This window comes from Lissotriton vulgaris, chromosome 3_1 (genome assembly GCF_964263255.1).
Source record: "Lissotriton vulgaris chromosome 3_1, aLisVul1.2, whole genome shotgun sequence".
Lineage (NCBI taxonomy): Eukaryota > Metazoa > Chordata > Amphibia > Caudata > Salamandridae > Lissotriton > Lissotriton vulgaris.
In genome coordinates, this window is record NC_141689.1 from 308,609,041 (window position 1) to 308,627,707 (window position 18,667).

Genomic DNA, 18,667 nt, shown 5'->3' on the forward strand with positions numbered 1-18,667 from the left:
ATCTGACTTTCTTCAACATTTGTGGCTACTTTAAAAAGAATAATCCAAATAGGAAAATTGAGTGTGTGGGTATACTTTCTAGATGATGCAGTTTCTCTGAATACTAGCATTGCAAAATGCTGCTGTGGTTTACCTGCCTGTCTGCACTGCTCAGTGTGTCGTGGCAGCCAGAAGAGTGGTTGCTGGCCCACATTTGCCCTTTAATCTCTTATCATGCATGAGAAAAATAAATATTGGTTTTTCTAGTCCGCCTCTCTTTAGTGCCTGAACGAACTGTAGAAAAAATGGAGGAATCTTTAAAACACCACTCTTTTCAATGAAAGACTAGACAATTCTACATTGATATTAGAGTATTAAGCTTGAACAGAGTTTACAGGGAGAATTCGAAAATGAAAAAAATATTTGTAAACTCTTAATGTTAGACCGATGATGCGGGTACATTCTTGATAAAGTCAAAGTATTGTAAGAGAATATATTTACTGCAATCAATCAACTCACACTGTCTTAATTTACTACCTGCAGTAACCCGCATAGCGGTGAATTTTTCCAGTGATGCCTGTTTCACAGCACTTTACTGCTTTAGTTAAGCAAAACCTCTGCTGTGGTGAACTTTTCTGCTCCAAACTACTGAATGATTTGTTGCTCAGGAAAAATTATTAACAGTTATTTGTAGGAAATCTAGGGTACGCATATATGTAAAACCTTGCTTTCTTTTCCATTCAGACAAATCAGATCTTGATTGTTTCACCTGAACAGCGTGCATGCACCGTCAGCAAGATCTATTGTTAACAAGGAAAAGCTTTAAAATGGCCTTGCAGCCCACCCATTACTTACCATAACTCCTCATTGGTTGTCACTCTCGTTTCCTTGCTTCTGATTGGGCAGCACCTACTGTTCCTTCCTGCTTCCTCCAGGTGCTTATGGTGTCGGTCCCTGCCGTAGAGCATGGACCTAGTACAGCTTCCTATTTTTGGGCAGTGTCCTCCCGCTGGAAACAGCCTCTTGCACATATTTTTTTTTACAAAAACCTTTGGACATGCACTCAAAGTGCATATATGCAGTCCGTCTCCAGCCTTCCCTCCTGGAGTTTGCACCCCAGTCCGTCTCCAGCCTTCCCTCCTGTAGCTTGCCCCCCCCCCCCCCCATGCTCTGTTTAAAAAAAAAAAGGGATGGAACTCAATCGACACTGGCCGCTCGTACTTTTGTCCTTTACTTTAAGCCAAGTTGAGCAGCAGCCCGCTCTGTTGTGTGGCGTTTTGGGCTTTGATTGAATTTTCCTGATTCATGCCTTATATAGGTACAATTCACGTTGCCCTTATGTAGGCATAGCTCATGCAGCCCAAATACAGGCATGGCTGCTTTCATCCGTTCACCAAACGTCACAACGATTTCTTGGAAAACCAGCTTAAGCCGTTAGGGTCTTCCCCTTGCTTGAATATTAATTTCTCCAAGAACTCAGTTAGTTTTACAATGAACAACTATTCCCCAGGGGTTCATTCATGACATTCATATGCCTGACTTTACGTCAACTATGGCATTCCTAAACACCTTCAAGGTATAAATATGGTTTGAAGAACTACTTGCCTGACGCAGCTCGCTACAGCAAGTGCCGAAGGAAGCCGACTCTCCAGCTGATTCACTGGTCAGGAAGCTGCACTTCTATGCCGTGAATCCAGCTCCTGTGTTTCCGGCTCCCCTTGCGGGGTGTTGGGAGTACCGAGACAGAGATCCCAGACCTCCTTCATTCTAAAAGGTATGGAGCTGATAAGAACCTAGGGAAACCTTTGGTAGATTCTTGGCAAAAACAAAACCTATGCTAAACATTACTTACTTCTTTCCTCTTACTAGACCTAGGTTAGGTACATCGGGGTAGGCGTATTTTACAAGCACCAGTTGAGTAGTTTTTTTTTTTATCTGTTTATTGGCATTTGAGTTAAGAGACATGTCAAACAATGAAACACATAGTATCCAATGCATCAAGTAATAAATTAGCTTTAGTTTACAAACAACCGTTGCAAAACACACAAACAGTGGGCGTGCCGGGGAAAACATTACAATAGTATTGAATGAATTGATCTCAAGTTGTTGGATAGTGGTTCCACATTTACTGATAAAGTGTGCATAAAACATTAAGTGGGGTGCTAACTCAAATAAAGGAGAAAAACTTTGTTCAGGAGTCGTGTACATATCCCTGCAAAGTAGGAGCCTGGGGACATCATATAGGAATGTTAGTGCCATACAAAGCATCGTGTGGTCATGACCACCATTCAGAACATCGAAACAGGCAACCTCTGTCCACCCATCATCTCACAGAGTAGTCAAGGAGTCTCTGGAGCTTATAACTTAGGAGTCTGGTTGGGGAGATTGCGCCCTAGTCCTAGACCCCTGCAGAAAGGGCTCCCAAATATTTCTAGGTCTGGATGCCACGGCCATCAACTCCCAGAAGGTCCCCAACTGAGTGTGACCATATCTCACATCCGCAAGCCACGCTTTAAAGGTAGGTACGCTGCGTCTGCCCCATTTAACAGCAACCTGCCTACGAGCATATAAAAGCAGAAGGGCATGGAGCTTTCTCCGCTGCGGCACCGTGTCCCTGACCAACACCAATAGTCCCAGATGCGGCACAATGTTGTCATTCATTCCAATAATTTGTTTAATGGCAACGAAGACATTCAACCAGAACTCAACGAGCTCCGGACAGTCCGAAGCCATATGGTAGAATGTAGCCGGCTCAAACCCACATCTCCAGCATTTTCCCTCAGTCCCATTCGATGCAGGCCAACAGGCGTTCTGTAATATCTGTGTAGAAATTTAAAATGAATGAGGCAAGGCTTATAATTGGGAGAGAGGTCCAGGAGCTGTCTACAGCAAAAAAGACCACATTTCCTCATCTAGCGGGGGTCCAAGTCGGCATTCCAAAGTGCCAGGGAATTGGGCGTGACGATTGGGGCCTGGTCCTGCATAGTCGTGTATAGTCGAGTCACCAACTTTTTCGGCGTCGTTCGCGCAAGTAAAGTTTGTAAGGCTTGGAGAGTGGGGGGAGGGAGGGAGGGGGGACTCAGGGAAGTCATCTCCAAAAGATTTACATGCCGAGCGGAGCCTGTGGTATGTACATTTCTCCATAAAGGGAACCTAGTTTCCATCTACACCAGTGGGGGTGGGGGGGCCGGAATGTACCATCTGGGTACAGGTCCGCAAATGTCAGTAATTGAGTACCATCAAGTTCAGGAATTCTACCTCCCAGCTCCAAGCATGGTAACAGTGGATTTTGACGAAGCTGGATTGTAGGGGCGTACATGTGCGTTAGGCGTGCCCGTCGCTGCAAGGCTCTACAGGCCCATCTTAGCGTGTCCGCAGTATCCACATCTGCTCCGGGACATGGCGCTTTTTTGAACAGTGCCACTGACAAAGGCAGTGGAGCCACCACATCCATCTCCACTGCAACATGTGGTTGGTATGGATTCTGGTATATCCAGAAATGCAGGAATTGGGCCTGCACGCATAGTGCGTATAATTGCATATCCGGAGCCCCCAGCCCTCCCTCGCGCAGCAGGAAAGTTAAGAGATCGTAATAGACGCGCGCTTGGCTGCCCGCCCAAATGAGAGAGAGCAAGTGGGATCGGAGACATTTAAAAAAATTGTTGTGGAAGTGGGATTGGTATGTTCGAAAAAAGATAGAAAAAACTATTTTGGACAGCGCTACCCTACCGGACAGGGGGAGCCTGGACCATAACACTACCCTACCCTCAAGCCACGCAATGGCCCTCCCAAAGTTCATGGACCAGATATCTTGCAAATTGAGGCACACCCAGACTCCTAAATATTTGACTTCGTCCGCTTCCCAACGCAGTGGGTATTCTGAGTGAACCACGGGTGTGCCATCTGTGAGCGGGAAAATAACTGATATCCTCCAGTTTACGGAGATCCCAGAGAGGCCTCCGAATTTGATAAACTCCAGCAGCACCGGATCTAGGTTCTCGGAGGGATTTACAATATACAGCGTAACATCGTCAGCGTACATTGAAATCAGTAAGCTGCGTGAACTAAATCCTATCCCCCTGTCGGTGTGGTGCTGACGAATACGGGCAGCGAGGTGTGACAAAGGACATCCCTGTCTTGTGCCACGTGTGATCGGAAATGCCTCAGAGACCAAGCCATTAATCCGCACTCTGGCCAGTGGGGCAGTGTACAGTAATTTCAGGCGCTTTATGAACAAATGGCTAAATCCCATACGCGTTAGAATGCGGAACAAATAAGGCCATTCAAGGGAATCGAATGCCTTCGTGGCATCCAGGAAAATCGCAGCAGCTTTTACCGAGGGGTGCAAATAGTGTAAAGTTGAAAGCAGAGTCCTGAGATTATGGGATGTCGAGCGACCTGGTATGAACCCAGATTGGTCAGGCAGCGCCCCCATTGGCAGGAGGGGCTGGAGGCGGTTAGCAAGCAATTTCACACAGATTTTAACGTCTACGTTAATGAGCGACAGAGGACGGTACAAGTCCAATTCAGCGTCATCCTTTTCTGGTTTGAGCAGTGCCATGATCAGCGCCTCACGCATAGATGCTGGAAGGATCTCTGCTTTGAGAGCCTCCTCATAAACTGCATGAAGATGTGGAGCCAGTTTGTCTGTGTATGCCTTATAAAAAGCTGCCGTAAGACCATCAGGTCCTGGAGCTTTATTGATGGGAAGACTTTTTATGACTGACTTGATGTCCTCAACTGTGAAAGAGAGGTCCATGTATTTACGGTGTGAGTCGTTGAACCACACGAGTGCAACGGAGTCAAGAAAGCTCTGCATTCCCTCCGCACATTTGAATATATAGAATTCGGACAAACTGCGTTCGGCTATTACTGATGTGAATATACCCTGACATACAGCCATGACAAAGAAGCTTTGAAAAATAAACAGAGAAATTCCGGAAAGCAAATGCTGCCTTAAAACGATGGGAGGCATGTATGAATAGAGAAGTGAGCACGTATCTAAAATTTGCGACAAATGGACTGCATGTTTTTAGGATTAGAACTGATCCCTTTTCACTATAATTATTACACATTCAACTGGATTTGGCTGAAAATACAGGAATTAAAAAAAAAACTTTTGGCACATCGGAGTATACCAATTAAATGTCAGTGGAGAAGACTCATTAGTTCCCCCCGGGTTGAGCGACCTTGGGTTGCTACCTGGCAGGTCCTGAGGAGCCACCGAAACGCCGCGACCAATGCTATTCAGATCCTGCTATATGAAGTAGTTCTACCTGGTCGTTAAGACTATTATACCATCTATTGTCTTGTACTTTCCAGACGTATGAAGTGATGAGTGTGGTGTGAAGGGAGTGTAAGAGGTGTGCATGAATGAGAGGCTGTTGATAGGGTGATTGTTGCCTCTCTACCTGGGGTTGTTTATTGTTCCTTTTTGGCTCAATATTGATGTATGACTATATGAGTCATTGATAACAATTATGTGTATAGGTTGTTGAGAATATTTTTATGTGTAAAGTATTTAAAAGTAATGATGAAAATAATTTTGATAAAAGATCTAAAATGAAAAAGTATTTTAATAGATGAAAATATTGATGTTTTTTTTACTATGTTGCTGTTGAACACTGATAGTTAGCTCACTTTTGAATTTGTGCTGAATCAAACAAAAGTGATATAGCTCCAAAGGGAGTCATCTTTCTTATTTTATAGAACCATTAGCAACATGGGTAAGGCAAGACCCCTTGGTGCGGGGATATGATTGGTCGGCAGAGGCATCCAACAGGATTGCAATATATGCGAACAATGTGTTTTTCCTCACAGACACTATGTTCTCCTGCCCAATAATCCTACTGATACTCCTTGTCTTTGGGGAAACTTCAGGTCTCCCCAAAGTCGGTGTTGTTCCCAGTTTGGGGAGACCAGGGAAGAGGTTCATGGGCGACTCAATTGTCCCACGCCACCTAGCGTTTTCAATACTTAGGCGTATTTATCTCACCAAGCGTCTACTGCTTTTCCATCTCCGAGACGAAACAAAGGGTTAGTCACCCCTTATCCTTGTATGGGCGGTCCACCACTTACAAAATGATTTCTCTACCACGCATATTATACTGTCTTCAAAATTATCCTTATGTTATCCCACAGTCGTGGTTCAACAAGTCAATGCACTTCTCAACAATTTTCTGTGGGCGATTAGGGTCGCTTTGCAGACCTGTACACAATCTACTTATTGTGGAGGAATTGGCGATGTATATGCTTATTATGCCTCCTCCCAGCTCCTAAACATTAACAAGTGGTGGTACGGCTCACGGTGGAGGGACGTGTGATGGGTAATAACTTTCTCCTGGATCTCCTTTATAGCCAGACAAATTTAGATCATCTACCCCCTGCGTGTAAAGTAGTCATATAACTATGGTGCCACATGAGCAGGATGGGCTGGAAAAGGCGCCTGACACATACTACCCCACTGTTGCATGGAACTTACCTCCGGTCAGTTACCACACTGCCAGGTTTTCGGGCGTGGGATCTTATTGGGATGTCAACGCTGGGATACATAAGGCATGGGACAGTACTTACGTCCTTTCAACAATTACAAACGGAGTAGTACCTCCACTGCAGCCAATTCTACAGATACCTGCAGCTTAGGCATGCCTTGACTCCGTTGAGCCGAGAGTTTGATTCTTTAGAAGGGCGGTCGCTGATGGGGGACCAAGTCGCCCACAAAATCCGGCAAATCTTCCAAACTTTAGTCGCCCACAATCATAGAACACTCAACACAACACGCATGGCGTGGGAGGCAGTCATCCCAGACCTCAAAGACGACGACTGGACTGAGGACCTAGCTAGCCCCCGAGAGCCACTATTGTGACACAATACTGTTTGATCCAATGAAAGGATATACATAGAGCATACTATACACAGTCTCGTTTATGGCACATGAGTGTTATACCATCCCCCACATGTCTCAGATGTGGCGATGAAGAGGGGACCTTCTTACACACAGTATGGATCTGTAAGGCACTTCAACCATTTTGGCGTAAAGTATCCTCCTGTTTGGAACTGGTCCTATCCTGGCGTCTCACTCTTGAGCCCAAGTTATTTCTATTACACTGTACAGTACTTGGGTCTCTCGCTAGCCAAGCAAGATATTGCCCAACTATTGCCTAACTCTGGAAGGGGACTTCCCTTCGGTTGATAGGTGCATGGAAACGTGCCATGGACAGATTTATGGGGACAGAGGTAGCTGTGTTCAAAGCACAAGGTTGCCCACAGAACCATATTGGGTTGTGGAATGAGGAAGAGAATGGATTGGGAGTGTCCTGCCATTTTATAGTGGAGTTCCCGTGAATGCTCTCCTCTAAATCATGCAGTTTCATACCTCTGTCTATACGACTTAAGTCACTACTTTAAAGACACCATTATCATTCCCATAAAAATCTGTTGAGCCCGGCATCTCTCTCTTGCTCTAAAACCCTAAAATACTTTAAAACAGGTCAGTACACCACGACCCTCAACAATCGCAACTTATACTCCATCAAGAAAGCTCTCAGCCACATCACTTGAAACACGCACCACCAAGAAAGCTCTCAACCACATCGATGAGCTCAAAACCTCAATCCACCACAGCTATTTCTACTGCAGCCTCATACTCCAGCCTCATCCAAATAGGCCCATGTGAGGTCATAACTCCTAATTGAGAGCTGTGATCCAAAATGGTTTCAGTGCGAGTGCACACTTAGCAACTAATGTTAAATCTGAAGCCAAAGGTTTTGGCTTTGAGTACAAGGACACTGGCCTGTGTTGCCTACAGTGTTGCACCACAATGCAGGGTTAATAGAAGCCCACAGAATTACGTTAATCAACTGCTACTGCAACCACTGGACAACTCCGATTTACAGGTCAACCACTGAGAATGTAGATAAAGCAGGCAAATGTATAAAACTTGGCTACCCTGAAAAGCAGCCATGACTTCAGCCTTCCTGTACCAATGCTGGACACCAATTAGTTTCCCAAGATCCTCTTTCCATAACTCAAATAGATGCCCCCCTGTAATCCTAAAGCTGTAATAGCCTCCACCCTAGCCCTATCACCCTGAGTATTATTCAAAATAGCCCGAACGCATCACCTCAGTCATCCTAAAGAGTCTATCTTACCTAGTATCATCTTCACAACCACAGAAAGCTACCACACATATCCTGTAACTAAATGTAAAGTTTCAATGTTACCACCATAATAGCCACAGATGGCTTCATGCACCACCATCGCTGCCAAATAACTCTCTCTTAACGCCCATCAGTAAACTGATACCTACCAATGTAAACTCCAAAGCATTTCAGTGTACTATACACAGGCACACAATTGTGTTAAATAATACAATTAATGTGTAATATATAGTGCTCCTTACTGCACTTATGCATCTAACTGCTATAAATAATATAGATAACCATTATCAGACTCAATGGTAATCAGTCTGAAAGACTGAAAAGCAGAACCAGTTTCTCTGATTTAAACACAAAACCTGCAGATCAGTACATAACTTAGTTGTGAGTATTTAACTCACTGAGTCATTTTAATGCTTTAATAAATACATATTTGTTTGTTGTGTTCAACTTAGTAGTATGTTCAAATATTGTTGCCAAAATATTGGGAATCAAGTTATCCAGAAAGCTAATGGATATAGTATAGATTTACCCTTAACTCCACAATCCTTGAGAAAACAAATATATATATATAAACCTAACTTCTCTGAATATACTTATCTCGTCAATATTTTGGCCACAATATTATAACGGAACATTATATTGGAAGTGATGCTCTTGAAGAATACAATTCTATTCTAATTTTTCTGTCCTTTGTTCAGGAAAAAAAAGCCTACTTTTATTGTGTACAGATTTTTTTGCTAGTGGCAGTGCTAGATGGACTAGAGTTTTTTTGTGCAGATTTATATAGAGCTAACTTAAACCGAGGGGCATTAGAGTGCTTTACAAGAGAACCAGTTTAGGTCTTCATCCCTCTACAATCCTTTCTATAAACTATGGTGAAGGTGCATCTCTCAGTTCCTGTTTTTTTTTTTTTGCACCTGTTTTAATTTCTGCCATTAGAATGTTCAGTACAGTTACCATTACTAGACATTATGACATTTTAGAGCGTATGATGTGTGGACTAATAGCATTTTATCCCACTGGGTCGTAATGGGGATTTTCGGTAGTCCCTTACTCCCGTCTCAGAACTAAAACTCTCTGCCTCTGCCTGGACGGTCAAAGCACCTTTCACTTCATCAGTGGCTCTCTGTTCGTTCTTTTTGTTTGAAACCCCTCATATACTAGTCGACTAAAGGCCATTTACCGTGGTCACAATAGTCATTAAATGTATTCATTCCCATAGTTTAACTTGACCGCATTTACCATTAAATACTCAACATTTGTGAGACTAGTTGTTCAACTTGGTTCAAATAAAGCCATTGAAAACTACAATTCTCAGAAAACACTGGAACCCAAGACTGACATTGTACCCTACTAACATGAAAGGGTTTTGTAACCTTAGTGGCACATATTATAGAGTAAAATCTAAAACATTCTCTGGACGACAAATGAATAACATGTGGTGAACGAAATGCACGTCATAAGTCTAAACAAAATTATTTCAGCCGACATTTGATATGATATTGAAATTAGGATTGGGTCTACTACAACACCAGCCATGGAAAATCGTGCAAAAGGCAGTCTCCACCCCTATGTTCAAGCATGAAAGCCCCATTCAACGACCCTGTGTGTTCTGTCCATTAAATCATGTGTTGCTGCCTCTGGGGAACACCGCCCTGCTCTCTGAGGCTCTGTCTCCCACCTCGGCCTCAGCGCACAGCACTAGTGAAAACCACAGAAAAAAGCAGTGCGGGGGCTCGTGCTGAGAACAAAGACAAGGCTTCTGGGTTTAGCTTTTCAAAGGCGCTGCTGGAGTTCTTTCCACAGGAGTGTGCGACTAATGCGTCCCCACCCCTGGGGAGGGGGCACCGTGGGCCGCTCAACAACTCCATGACTCCACGCTCACTGAGGGGATGGGCGAAAGTGCCCTGCCCCTCCTTCGGATCACAGGGGGAGGGAGACCGTGCAGCCAAACCCCTAAGGCTGCTTTTACATGTTCTGTCTGAGGACTGCACAGATGCGTGGGAGGAGAGACTGCCGGAATGAGAAAAAACACTAATTTGTAGAAACGTGCTTTGTGTACTAAATGTGCTAGAGAAACCTGAAGGGTTCGTACTGCTGGAGGGAGGGGAGGGAGGCACAGGAAGAAAGTAGTCTGTGCAGTAAAGGGGCCAGTAGCCATGGAAGGACACAAAAGAAGACATGTTCATCATAAGGAGGGACTAACAAGTCTACAACCAATTGGAAGGCAGCATTTAAGACACAAGCCAATGAAAATTATGGGCGGAGAGTGGGCGGAGCTTCCACTGCTATAGTGTATACTGCATGTCTCAACGAGACAGCGCAAGTGCTGCCTTGGGGAGACCTAAAATAATTGAAGGAGAGGCAGGGGCTTGGTGTGGAGGATGGTGGTTTCTTACCCAACGAACAACTGTAATGTGGTCAATGTCTAAGGCAATGGCCTGCTATCAGAAACCCCCTGAAAGATCCTGTAGTATTGGCCTTTTGTCTAAATATGTTATATGAATTAAAATACATTTCTAGCATCAATCAATCAATCTAAAATTCAAGATTATAAAAAGTAATAGAAGTGTACATATCTTCCTTCAGTGTACTAATGGACAAATAAAACTATTATAAAATTATAGTGCAGTCATATTTCTCTCCTATGATAAGAATCAAGAGAAATTGTTTCAAAATGAGTTTGGAGCATTCTTCTAAAATATGTATACACATAATTAAACTGGTTGTTTTGGATTCAGTTGTTGTTTTAAACACTACTATAGAGTTTCATCAACAAATAAGGTTTATGCATTATATAAAACTGTTTTGGACCTTTCTAAACTGCCCTCTGTGAAAAGCCTGTTTTTTTCTTACTTTCAGCCAAGGTTTGGCGGATAACACAGTGATTTCTAGAGTGAACAAAGTGGTCTGGGATTTGGATCGTCCTCTAGAGGCTGACTGCACTCTAGAACTTCTTAAGTTTGATGATGAAGAAGCTCAGGCGGTAAGAGCTTGAAAAGATTTAGTATTCCAAAAATGTTTCTATCAAATCAGTCTGAAAGGCTGAAATAATTAGTTCAAAGACCATGAAATGTGCTATTTGGCATCTCTCTTAATTTTAATATGTTGTCATCATCTTAATTAAACTAAGTAGAAATCCTTCTTTAAAGTATGTTTTCTTGAGAAAAATAAGTTAGAAAATGTTGCTGTTGGTAGTGGCATTGAAAATAAATTAAAAATACATTCATCTCTGCTATTTAGTTATACTAATCCTATGCCTCTGACCTATTTGGCATAATTTAGGAGACCTTCCATTCAACAGAAATTTTTACCATTTGAAATGCAGTGCGCCAAACTCCTTCCAATAATGGGGAGTTAGTGTAAAGATACAGTTATAGAGAGGAGCACAAAATGCAGTCAATGCAGCCTTGATTATTAATCCTTTGGGGGTCATTATCTGCCACTTCAAGTAGGATATTTGTGAGAAGTTGGCCTGATATGCAGTGCTCACTATTCTAGTGATCACTATGCATCAGTCCAAACGACCCTTATGGTGATTGGTTGTAAGTCAACCTTAGACCAGCTATCCTAGTAGCGTGGATACGAGCAGTCTTCGGGCTAAACTCTAGAGGGCGTGTTAAGCCAGCTGTTATACCATCACATATACCCCTTGAACACCAAGTGAAAGGACACCACACAAGTGTTATGAAAATAAACAGTGTATTTATTTTAAGTCACAACAGCCCTGTACTCTTTATGAGGACAGGGTACTAAGCACACAACAAAACTCTTAGGAAAATACTTCAAGTGCACAATCTACACAATTGCCCAAGGGCACAGAAAGTTTAGTGTTCTCGGGCGAACCCGTTAAGGTAAGTCGGAAGCGATAGGGACTCGGGACCCTTAGATAATGAGGCTATGCGGGCACCGAAATGCCGAAGTTACCTAGCCCAGGGGGCTGCGGCTGCACAAGTCTTTACAGACGTCGGGAGTCCTCGCTGACGAACCAGGAGCCGGAAGGAAGGAGTTGCTGGCCGACGACCAGTGGAGATAGTTCGTAGAGATCCAAGCCTGGATCAGAGATGGATGACACCTGAAAGCAGAGGGGACCAAGTTCGTAACTACTAGCCAGTAGTCAGAGGGTACCAGGAGGGCACAGGATGATCGTCACCTCGTCTAGGTGAGTGGGCGACGCTAGGCTCTGCAGTCTCACGGACCAGGAGGCGTTGTCGGCGACCCGGATGGAGGTGCGAGCTGTCCCACGAAGGTTGATGCTGTCGGCGTCGCTGGGCCCAGGATTGGGGCAACAAGCCTTGGCAAATTCAGGGCCACGTGGTGGACCTAAAATGGCGTCTTGAGTGGACCAGGAGGGTCCGGGGTGCTCCTCTTCAGAGGAGAGCAAAGGCCAGTCTGGAGCAACCAGACCAGCAGCGTTGGTTGTCGGGCGTCGTCGAGAAGGCCACAAGCCAGCGGGCTAGTAACCAGGCAACGTGATGAGCAGCAAAAAGCAGAAGGGCCCCACGCAGATCGTGGAGTTGCTGGGAGGCTGCACTTCGGTGCTGGAGCTGCTCAGGGTCGGGGCTTCTCGGACCCCAGAGCACTCACCAGAGGATCCCTCGGTGGTCGTGCTGGTTTTAGAAATCGTGCAGGTTCTGATGATGGCCGGTCCCTCGAGGTCTCGTCGCACCCACGGATCTCAGCTGAGCTGACGATGTGGGTAGAGGTCAGAGGTGCCAGGGAAGCCGGTTCTCATCGAGCTGGGCAGTCGGATTCCTGAGGAAGGACGTGCAGCAAACCGCAGAGTTCTTAGATGGTGCCTGCGGATGCAGGGTGACTACTCCTTAGCCACAAGGGAGAAATCTTGAGAAGAAGTCGAGAGTTCCTTTCGTAGAAAGTATTCTTGGTTCAAAGATGATCTAATTTGGAAGGGTCCCCGCTCCTGCCTTTATCCTAAAGAAAGGGGTGGGTACGCGACTAGGTCCTGCCCTAGGGGTGGGACCAGGAAGGGGGGTGGTTACACCCCTCTCCCATGCCGGACTTTCCCCAGGTCAGGGGCTGGGGTGCCCCTGGAACTGGTTCTAGCCGGCAGATGCGTAGTGAGCACCGGGGTGCCACTCCGCAGTCACCTTCCTGTAAAGCCCTGCCTACCCAGGATACACAAAACCCTGTCTGGGATGGTGCGAGCACCGCCCCGGACAGGAAACCCTTTGTCCAAGCTCTCCTCGCTGGAAGGACTCCCAGCAGCAGGAGGTCAGACTCGTGTCTGTGGTGGCAGCATCCATTTTGTGGAGCTGAGACTTCAGTTAACTTTAACCGGGGTTCACAGTTACGTACATGTCGTGTCCCTCTAGAAGGGTGGAATGATAACCCCGTCGCCAGCATTGGTGAGGGGTCAGCATCCCGTTTCGTATGACACCTTACTCGACATGTCTTGATAACGCGATACCGAAGTTAGCAATATGTGGTACGCGTTATCATGGAACAGCCATTGGGACTTGGTTCCGCAAGCTGCAACCGGGCTCGGCTCATGCCAGAGCGCCAATTCACACGATTCCCCGCACTCTGCCTTCAGGATTGTCAAGGCCTGCCATAGGAGTGACTGATAGGAACTCGGGTGTCCATTTTAGGGTTAGATATAGGTATACTATATCTAAAGCAAAGGGCGAGTACACCACCTTGCCCCAGCTGTCGTGCAGCCAGTTGTGTCAGATTTAGATGGCCATCCAGAGGTGGCATAATACATGCTTCAGCCCCTGGTAGGCCCTGGGTACACCGATGCCCTGAGTGACAGGGTCTGACAAGGTGGCTCAGTTCCAATTGGGTAATGCACCTAAGGTACACATGTCAATTTAGCGCGAGAACAGCTAGGCTGTGGGTCTGATTGGCAGGCCCACAGCCAGAGAAAGTCGTAAACCAGTGAAACAAAAGCAAAAAATCTGGGTGATCATAGGATTGCAGACCCTACTCTCCTACAATATTTACAAAGAATATTTAACATGTGTAATGCAATTTTTGTAAGGGAAGCAATTCAGTTATGTTTAGAAGTTGACATACATGACATTATGGCATCAGTAGTGAAAGCTCTGGTTATGCCGTACACATTATGGAATTTAAGTCTGATAATATAACTGTAGATAGCATTTCATTTATTTTATCTCTGCCATTATTGTTTCACTCTTTAAATGCAAGTCGTGTGTTAGTTGAAGTATTTGTTGAATGTATGTATTTATAATAACCCATTTCAATGGATAGTATGATGATTAACTGAATTGTATTGTCTGTATTTTAGTCCTGCATATTACAATGACTGCTTTGAAAAAGTAATGCGTAATTGTTTTATTACAATAAAGTTTTGGCTTTGACACAAGCACTTTAATTTTAAATCTGCACCAAGTATAATAACACTTATCTGCCTTACACATAGAAGTAGTATTTGCCAACGTATAAAGTATGTTGCTTAGTTTTCCTTAACAATAATTCTGCCTAAATATGTATTTCCCAACCTTTTAGTGATTTATACTTGTGTTTAGATTTGAGGGTACTTTTTTTAGGACAGCAAATTTGTGATGTGGCTTTTCTTTTTATCATTCCCAAACGTTTGTTGTGACTTTTTTGTTCTTCCGACGGATACAACTCAAGCACATATTTGGTATGCAGAGGTCGCGGGATGTTACACTTCCTGTGGTCTCTACTTTAAATGTACAGAGGCAAAAGGCTTATAATGTTCATAACCATGAGATTTAACTATACTTGTCTTCAATAAACATGGTTGAATCCTGCCACTCGTATCCTGGATTCCCTTTCTTGTAGTTTCTTTACTAATGGCCCCTCATGTGGGGATTGTCATGACTAATGTGTCATTCATGTGAGTAGATGGTGGGAACGGATCCTATGCTCGAGGCACGTGTGCTGTAGATACACATGCTTTGCATATGTCTGCCATCTAGTGTTGGGCGCGGATGAGTACCATCTGTTTTTGTTTAAGATCTTTTCTTCGAGTCACAAGGCTGATTGACTTCTCCTGTTGGAGATCCTGCGCGTGGTCATAGACTCCATTTCCAGATTGTTTTTTTCTGCCAACGTTTTGGGATGTAATCTCTTGCACTCTGGTTCGAGACACTTTCAGGCTCCCTTTGGTTCTCTAGATGATCTCCACTCGACGTTATTGTCTCGATCGCATAGTTTTATTGTGTTCTGACTGATCATGCTTCTGCTTAGCAGGTCTTCGACTCGCTTCTGCTGCCCATAGGCCACGCCCGGCTGGGCAGTTTCTTCACTTTCCTAGTCCTTTGGAAAATGAATAAACTTCTTTCCTGCTTCTGTCCAAAGTGTCACTCTAAATACCTCCATACTAACCAAAACTCAGTTTGCATCCTGTGCCTCTTGCCGGATCATATAAACAAAGCTGTAAGGCTTGCAAGTCATTTTGATCAAAAAATAATTTTTGAGATCGACGTGCTCGATGCCAAAAGATGCTGCGTAAACAGACAGACGATGTGCTGGACATTTTCGGTGTACAACAGGAGGAAGACGAGGAAGCTTCGGCAACACAAGAGGAATCTCTATCAATACACACTTCCGACCAGCACTCCGCCTCCCTCCAGCTAGCACAGAAGCTTTGGACAGTGAGTACTTGTACCCCTGATCCAAAGCCCAAAACATTGGCTCCGTCCGAAAGACTGCTTATTGTCCGCCACTGCAAAAAAGCGTACCGAAAAACGGACTTAAAAGCCCTGCCCTCGGGATTGGCTCCAAAAGTCTGTCCTACAGCAGTGGCCTCTACCTCCTTGACCTCTGGGTCTACCACTCCTTGATCATTAGTTTTGGCTCCAAAACAAATACTATTTAGGATCTGACCACAGCTGCACCTAAATCAAGACATCCTTCCTCGAAGTGTTTTACACTTGGACCAAAATCTTCACTAGAGCTGATCCTCGATGAAATGCAGGAATGGCTAAATCGAGGCAAAAAACGCTCCAAATTCAGCCTTGAACAAAGAAATTAGTTCGACCAGCAAAACCTCACTCTTCTAAGTAACCGTTAACTTTCCAAGAGGCTTTGGATGTTCCTCTACACCTCCAAAGACGAAAAAGGGTGCTGCCACTAGTCCTTTGAACATCCATATTCCACCTTCACCTAACCCACAAACACCATTCCCACCATCCACTCCACCACCTCACTCACCACAACTATCTGAGGCAGGTGACATATCTCAATGCAAAAATTGCTGTGCTGTTCCTGGAGAGAGAGAGAGGAGGAAAAGACCAATGTATGATGCGAGTGGTGTTGTTAGGGTAAAGAAAAGTTAACCCTGGGGATCCATTTTGTTGGATTTAATGCCCTCACACAACCTTTCAGGTGTCATGCTTCATCATTTGGGCCTGCTCCACGTTGGGTCGGTGGTGCAATACCCAGGTATTTTATTGTTCTTTGTATATATGTTTTAATATTCCTTCCACATCACTCTCACTGAATTTTTCACATATGAGCGTGCATGCACACTACTGTTATGGTGTCGATACACAATAGTAAAATATGACACTGGCATGCAACCCATACAAGATATACAGTCATTGATGCGATGGTTACATACCCTGTTGTGATATACCTTGTTGTGATTTGCTTTTCCTCTCTCCTTAACAGATAATGACAACTTAACACAGGTTTCAATAGAAGAAGGGTAATATAGGGATAATTTCCCTTCCAATTCTCTTCACCCCTAGTTGTTGGTGTTTTGTACCCACACTTCTGTACACACACTAAACATTAGGGAATCAGAGTAGACAGTTTTCCTCTTTTTAGACACTAGCTTAACAGTCCCTTTGGTCCTGAAGAATCGCTTGTTCAAATAATGCCAGCGAGCAACATGTTGACCGGACAAAAGCACAATCTGGAGGATCTCTGGAAACATAAAATTCCAGCCCTCTCCTCTAGAAATTTGTTTTTAATTAAAGCAGCGGACCACCCGAATGGTTCCTGAGGCGGAAGCCGGGAACAGTGTGTGTTCTGACGGTATTTTAGAACTGCTCTTTTGCACTTTGCTTTTTAAAAACCTTGGACTCTATTTTGAAATTGTAATTATCTGGGCACTCACCCATTGATTTACCGACCCTCGCTCACTCCTACTCAGAGCCAACAGCAGCCGATCAGGCGCTGTATCGGCTAGAGTAACTCCTTGCCGGCGCCATCTTGGGTGAGTCAGAGTGTGAGCAGATTACTTGCTCGTCCCTCCCACCCTGCACTGCATAAAATGGAACCCCCTTCCCGGAGGCGCAGCGGACGAGCGCAGCGGGCACGCCGGCGGCGCGCTGAAGGCTCGCCAAAGGCAAGCCTATCTGCTCCCGTCCGCGCCCCGGAGTGTCCAGCGGCCACAAACCCTGCCCTAATTGTGCCAAACCCTCACATACAAGTCGTTTACTCTCCAGAGGAGCTACACCGGCTAAAAAGTCACTCCTTTACTTGTCCTCCCCTAGACCCATTAGTCAGCGACTCAGTCAAATGCCCTCATTGTAATTTCTCCTTTAACCAGGAGACTCTGTCTACAACCCCTTCGTTTCCACCCTACAAATTCTGGAGTATAAACTGTCGATCCTTACCAAAAAATAAAGATCACATCTTTGACCTCCTCACCTCCACCCAACCAGATGCGATGTCCCTGACCGAAACCTGGCTTCATGCCAGTTCTGGCCCAGATGTGGCCAGTGCCCTTCCGCCAGGCTACGTCATAGTCAGACAGGACAGAGATATTGGTAAAGGCGGCGGGATAGCGATTATCTTTAAGGCTATTCACTCCTGCCAATTAGAAGCTCTTCCTTTCCCCGACTGCGAAGCTGCTTCATTCAAACTCCCAGTCTCCTTTCAACTGACAATATCAGGAATACTCATTTACCCCCCCCCCCGACAAATACACCCGGTGGCTTACATCTTTTGCTGAACGAGTAGCCCCGCTACCATTGAAATCAGACAATTTCACATTCTTGGGGGACCTAAACCTCCACCTAGAAGATACTTATAACAGCCCCAGTAGTACTTTTTTATCTGATTGTGAGGCCATTAATTTGACACTCAGAAATCAGGGCCCAACTCATCAAGCTGGCCACTTACTCGACCCAATTATCTCGAACATTCTGCTTGATTGTAGCACCCCTGCCCTTCCCCTTGACTGGTCAGACCGTTTTGCCATCTCTTTTAGCTTGACCGTAGAGAGCACCAACAATATGCCCTCCCTGCCATCACTGGCAGTTATAGAGCCTGGTCCAAACGAAATATTCATGCACTCAATGCTACACTACTCGCTAGCGGCCCTACTTCCAAACAAACTTGTATTTCACTAAACCAGGAAGTCCACCTCTGGCTGTCCTCCAACATCAACCGGCATCTGCCGCTAAGCTCCAAACGCCCCATTGCCCATCTCCCTCCAGCGCCTTGGTTCACAAATGACCTGAAAATTATGAAATCTAAATGCAAACAGCTAGATAGATCCTGGAGAAAGACATATACCTTAAAGGACAAACAAACCTATCGCACTGCTCTTAGGCAATCCCATC

General features: G+C 44.9%; 1 protein-coding gene across 1 annotated transcript in view; it reads left to right on the top strand.

Moving 5' to 3' along the window:
• TARS1 (threonyl-tRNA synthetase 1) overlaps nucleotides 1-18,667 on the top strand; it is a 201,354-nt gene that overhangs the window by 50,426 nt on the left and 132,261 nt on the right. The window contains exon 4 of the mRNA XM_086960505.1: nucleotides 11,001-11,124. Coding sequence (XP_086816631.1) covers nucleotides 11,001-11,124 — 124 coding nt within the window. The remainder of the gene's footprint in view (nucleotides 1-11,000; nucleotides 11,125-18,667) is intronic.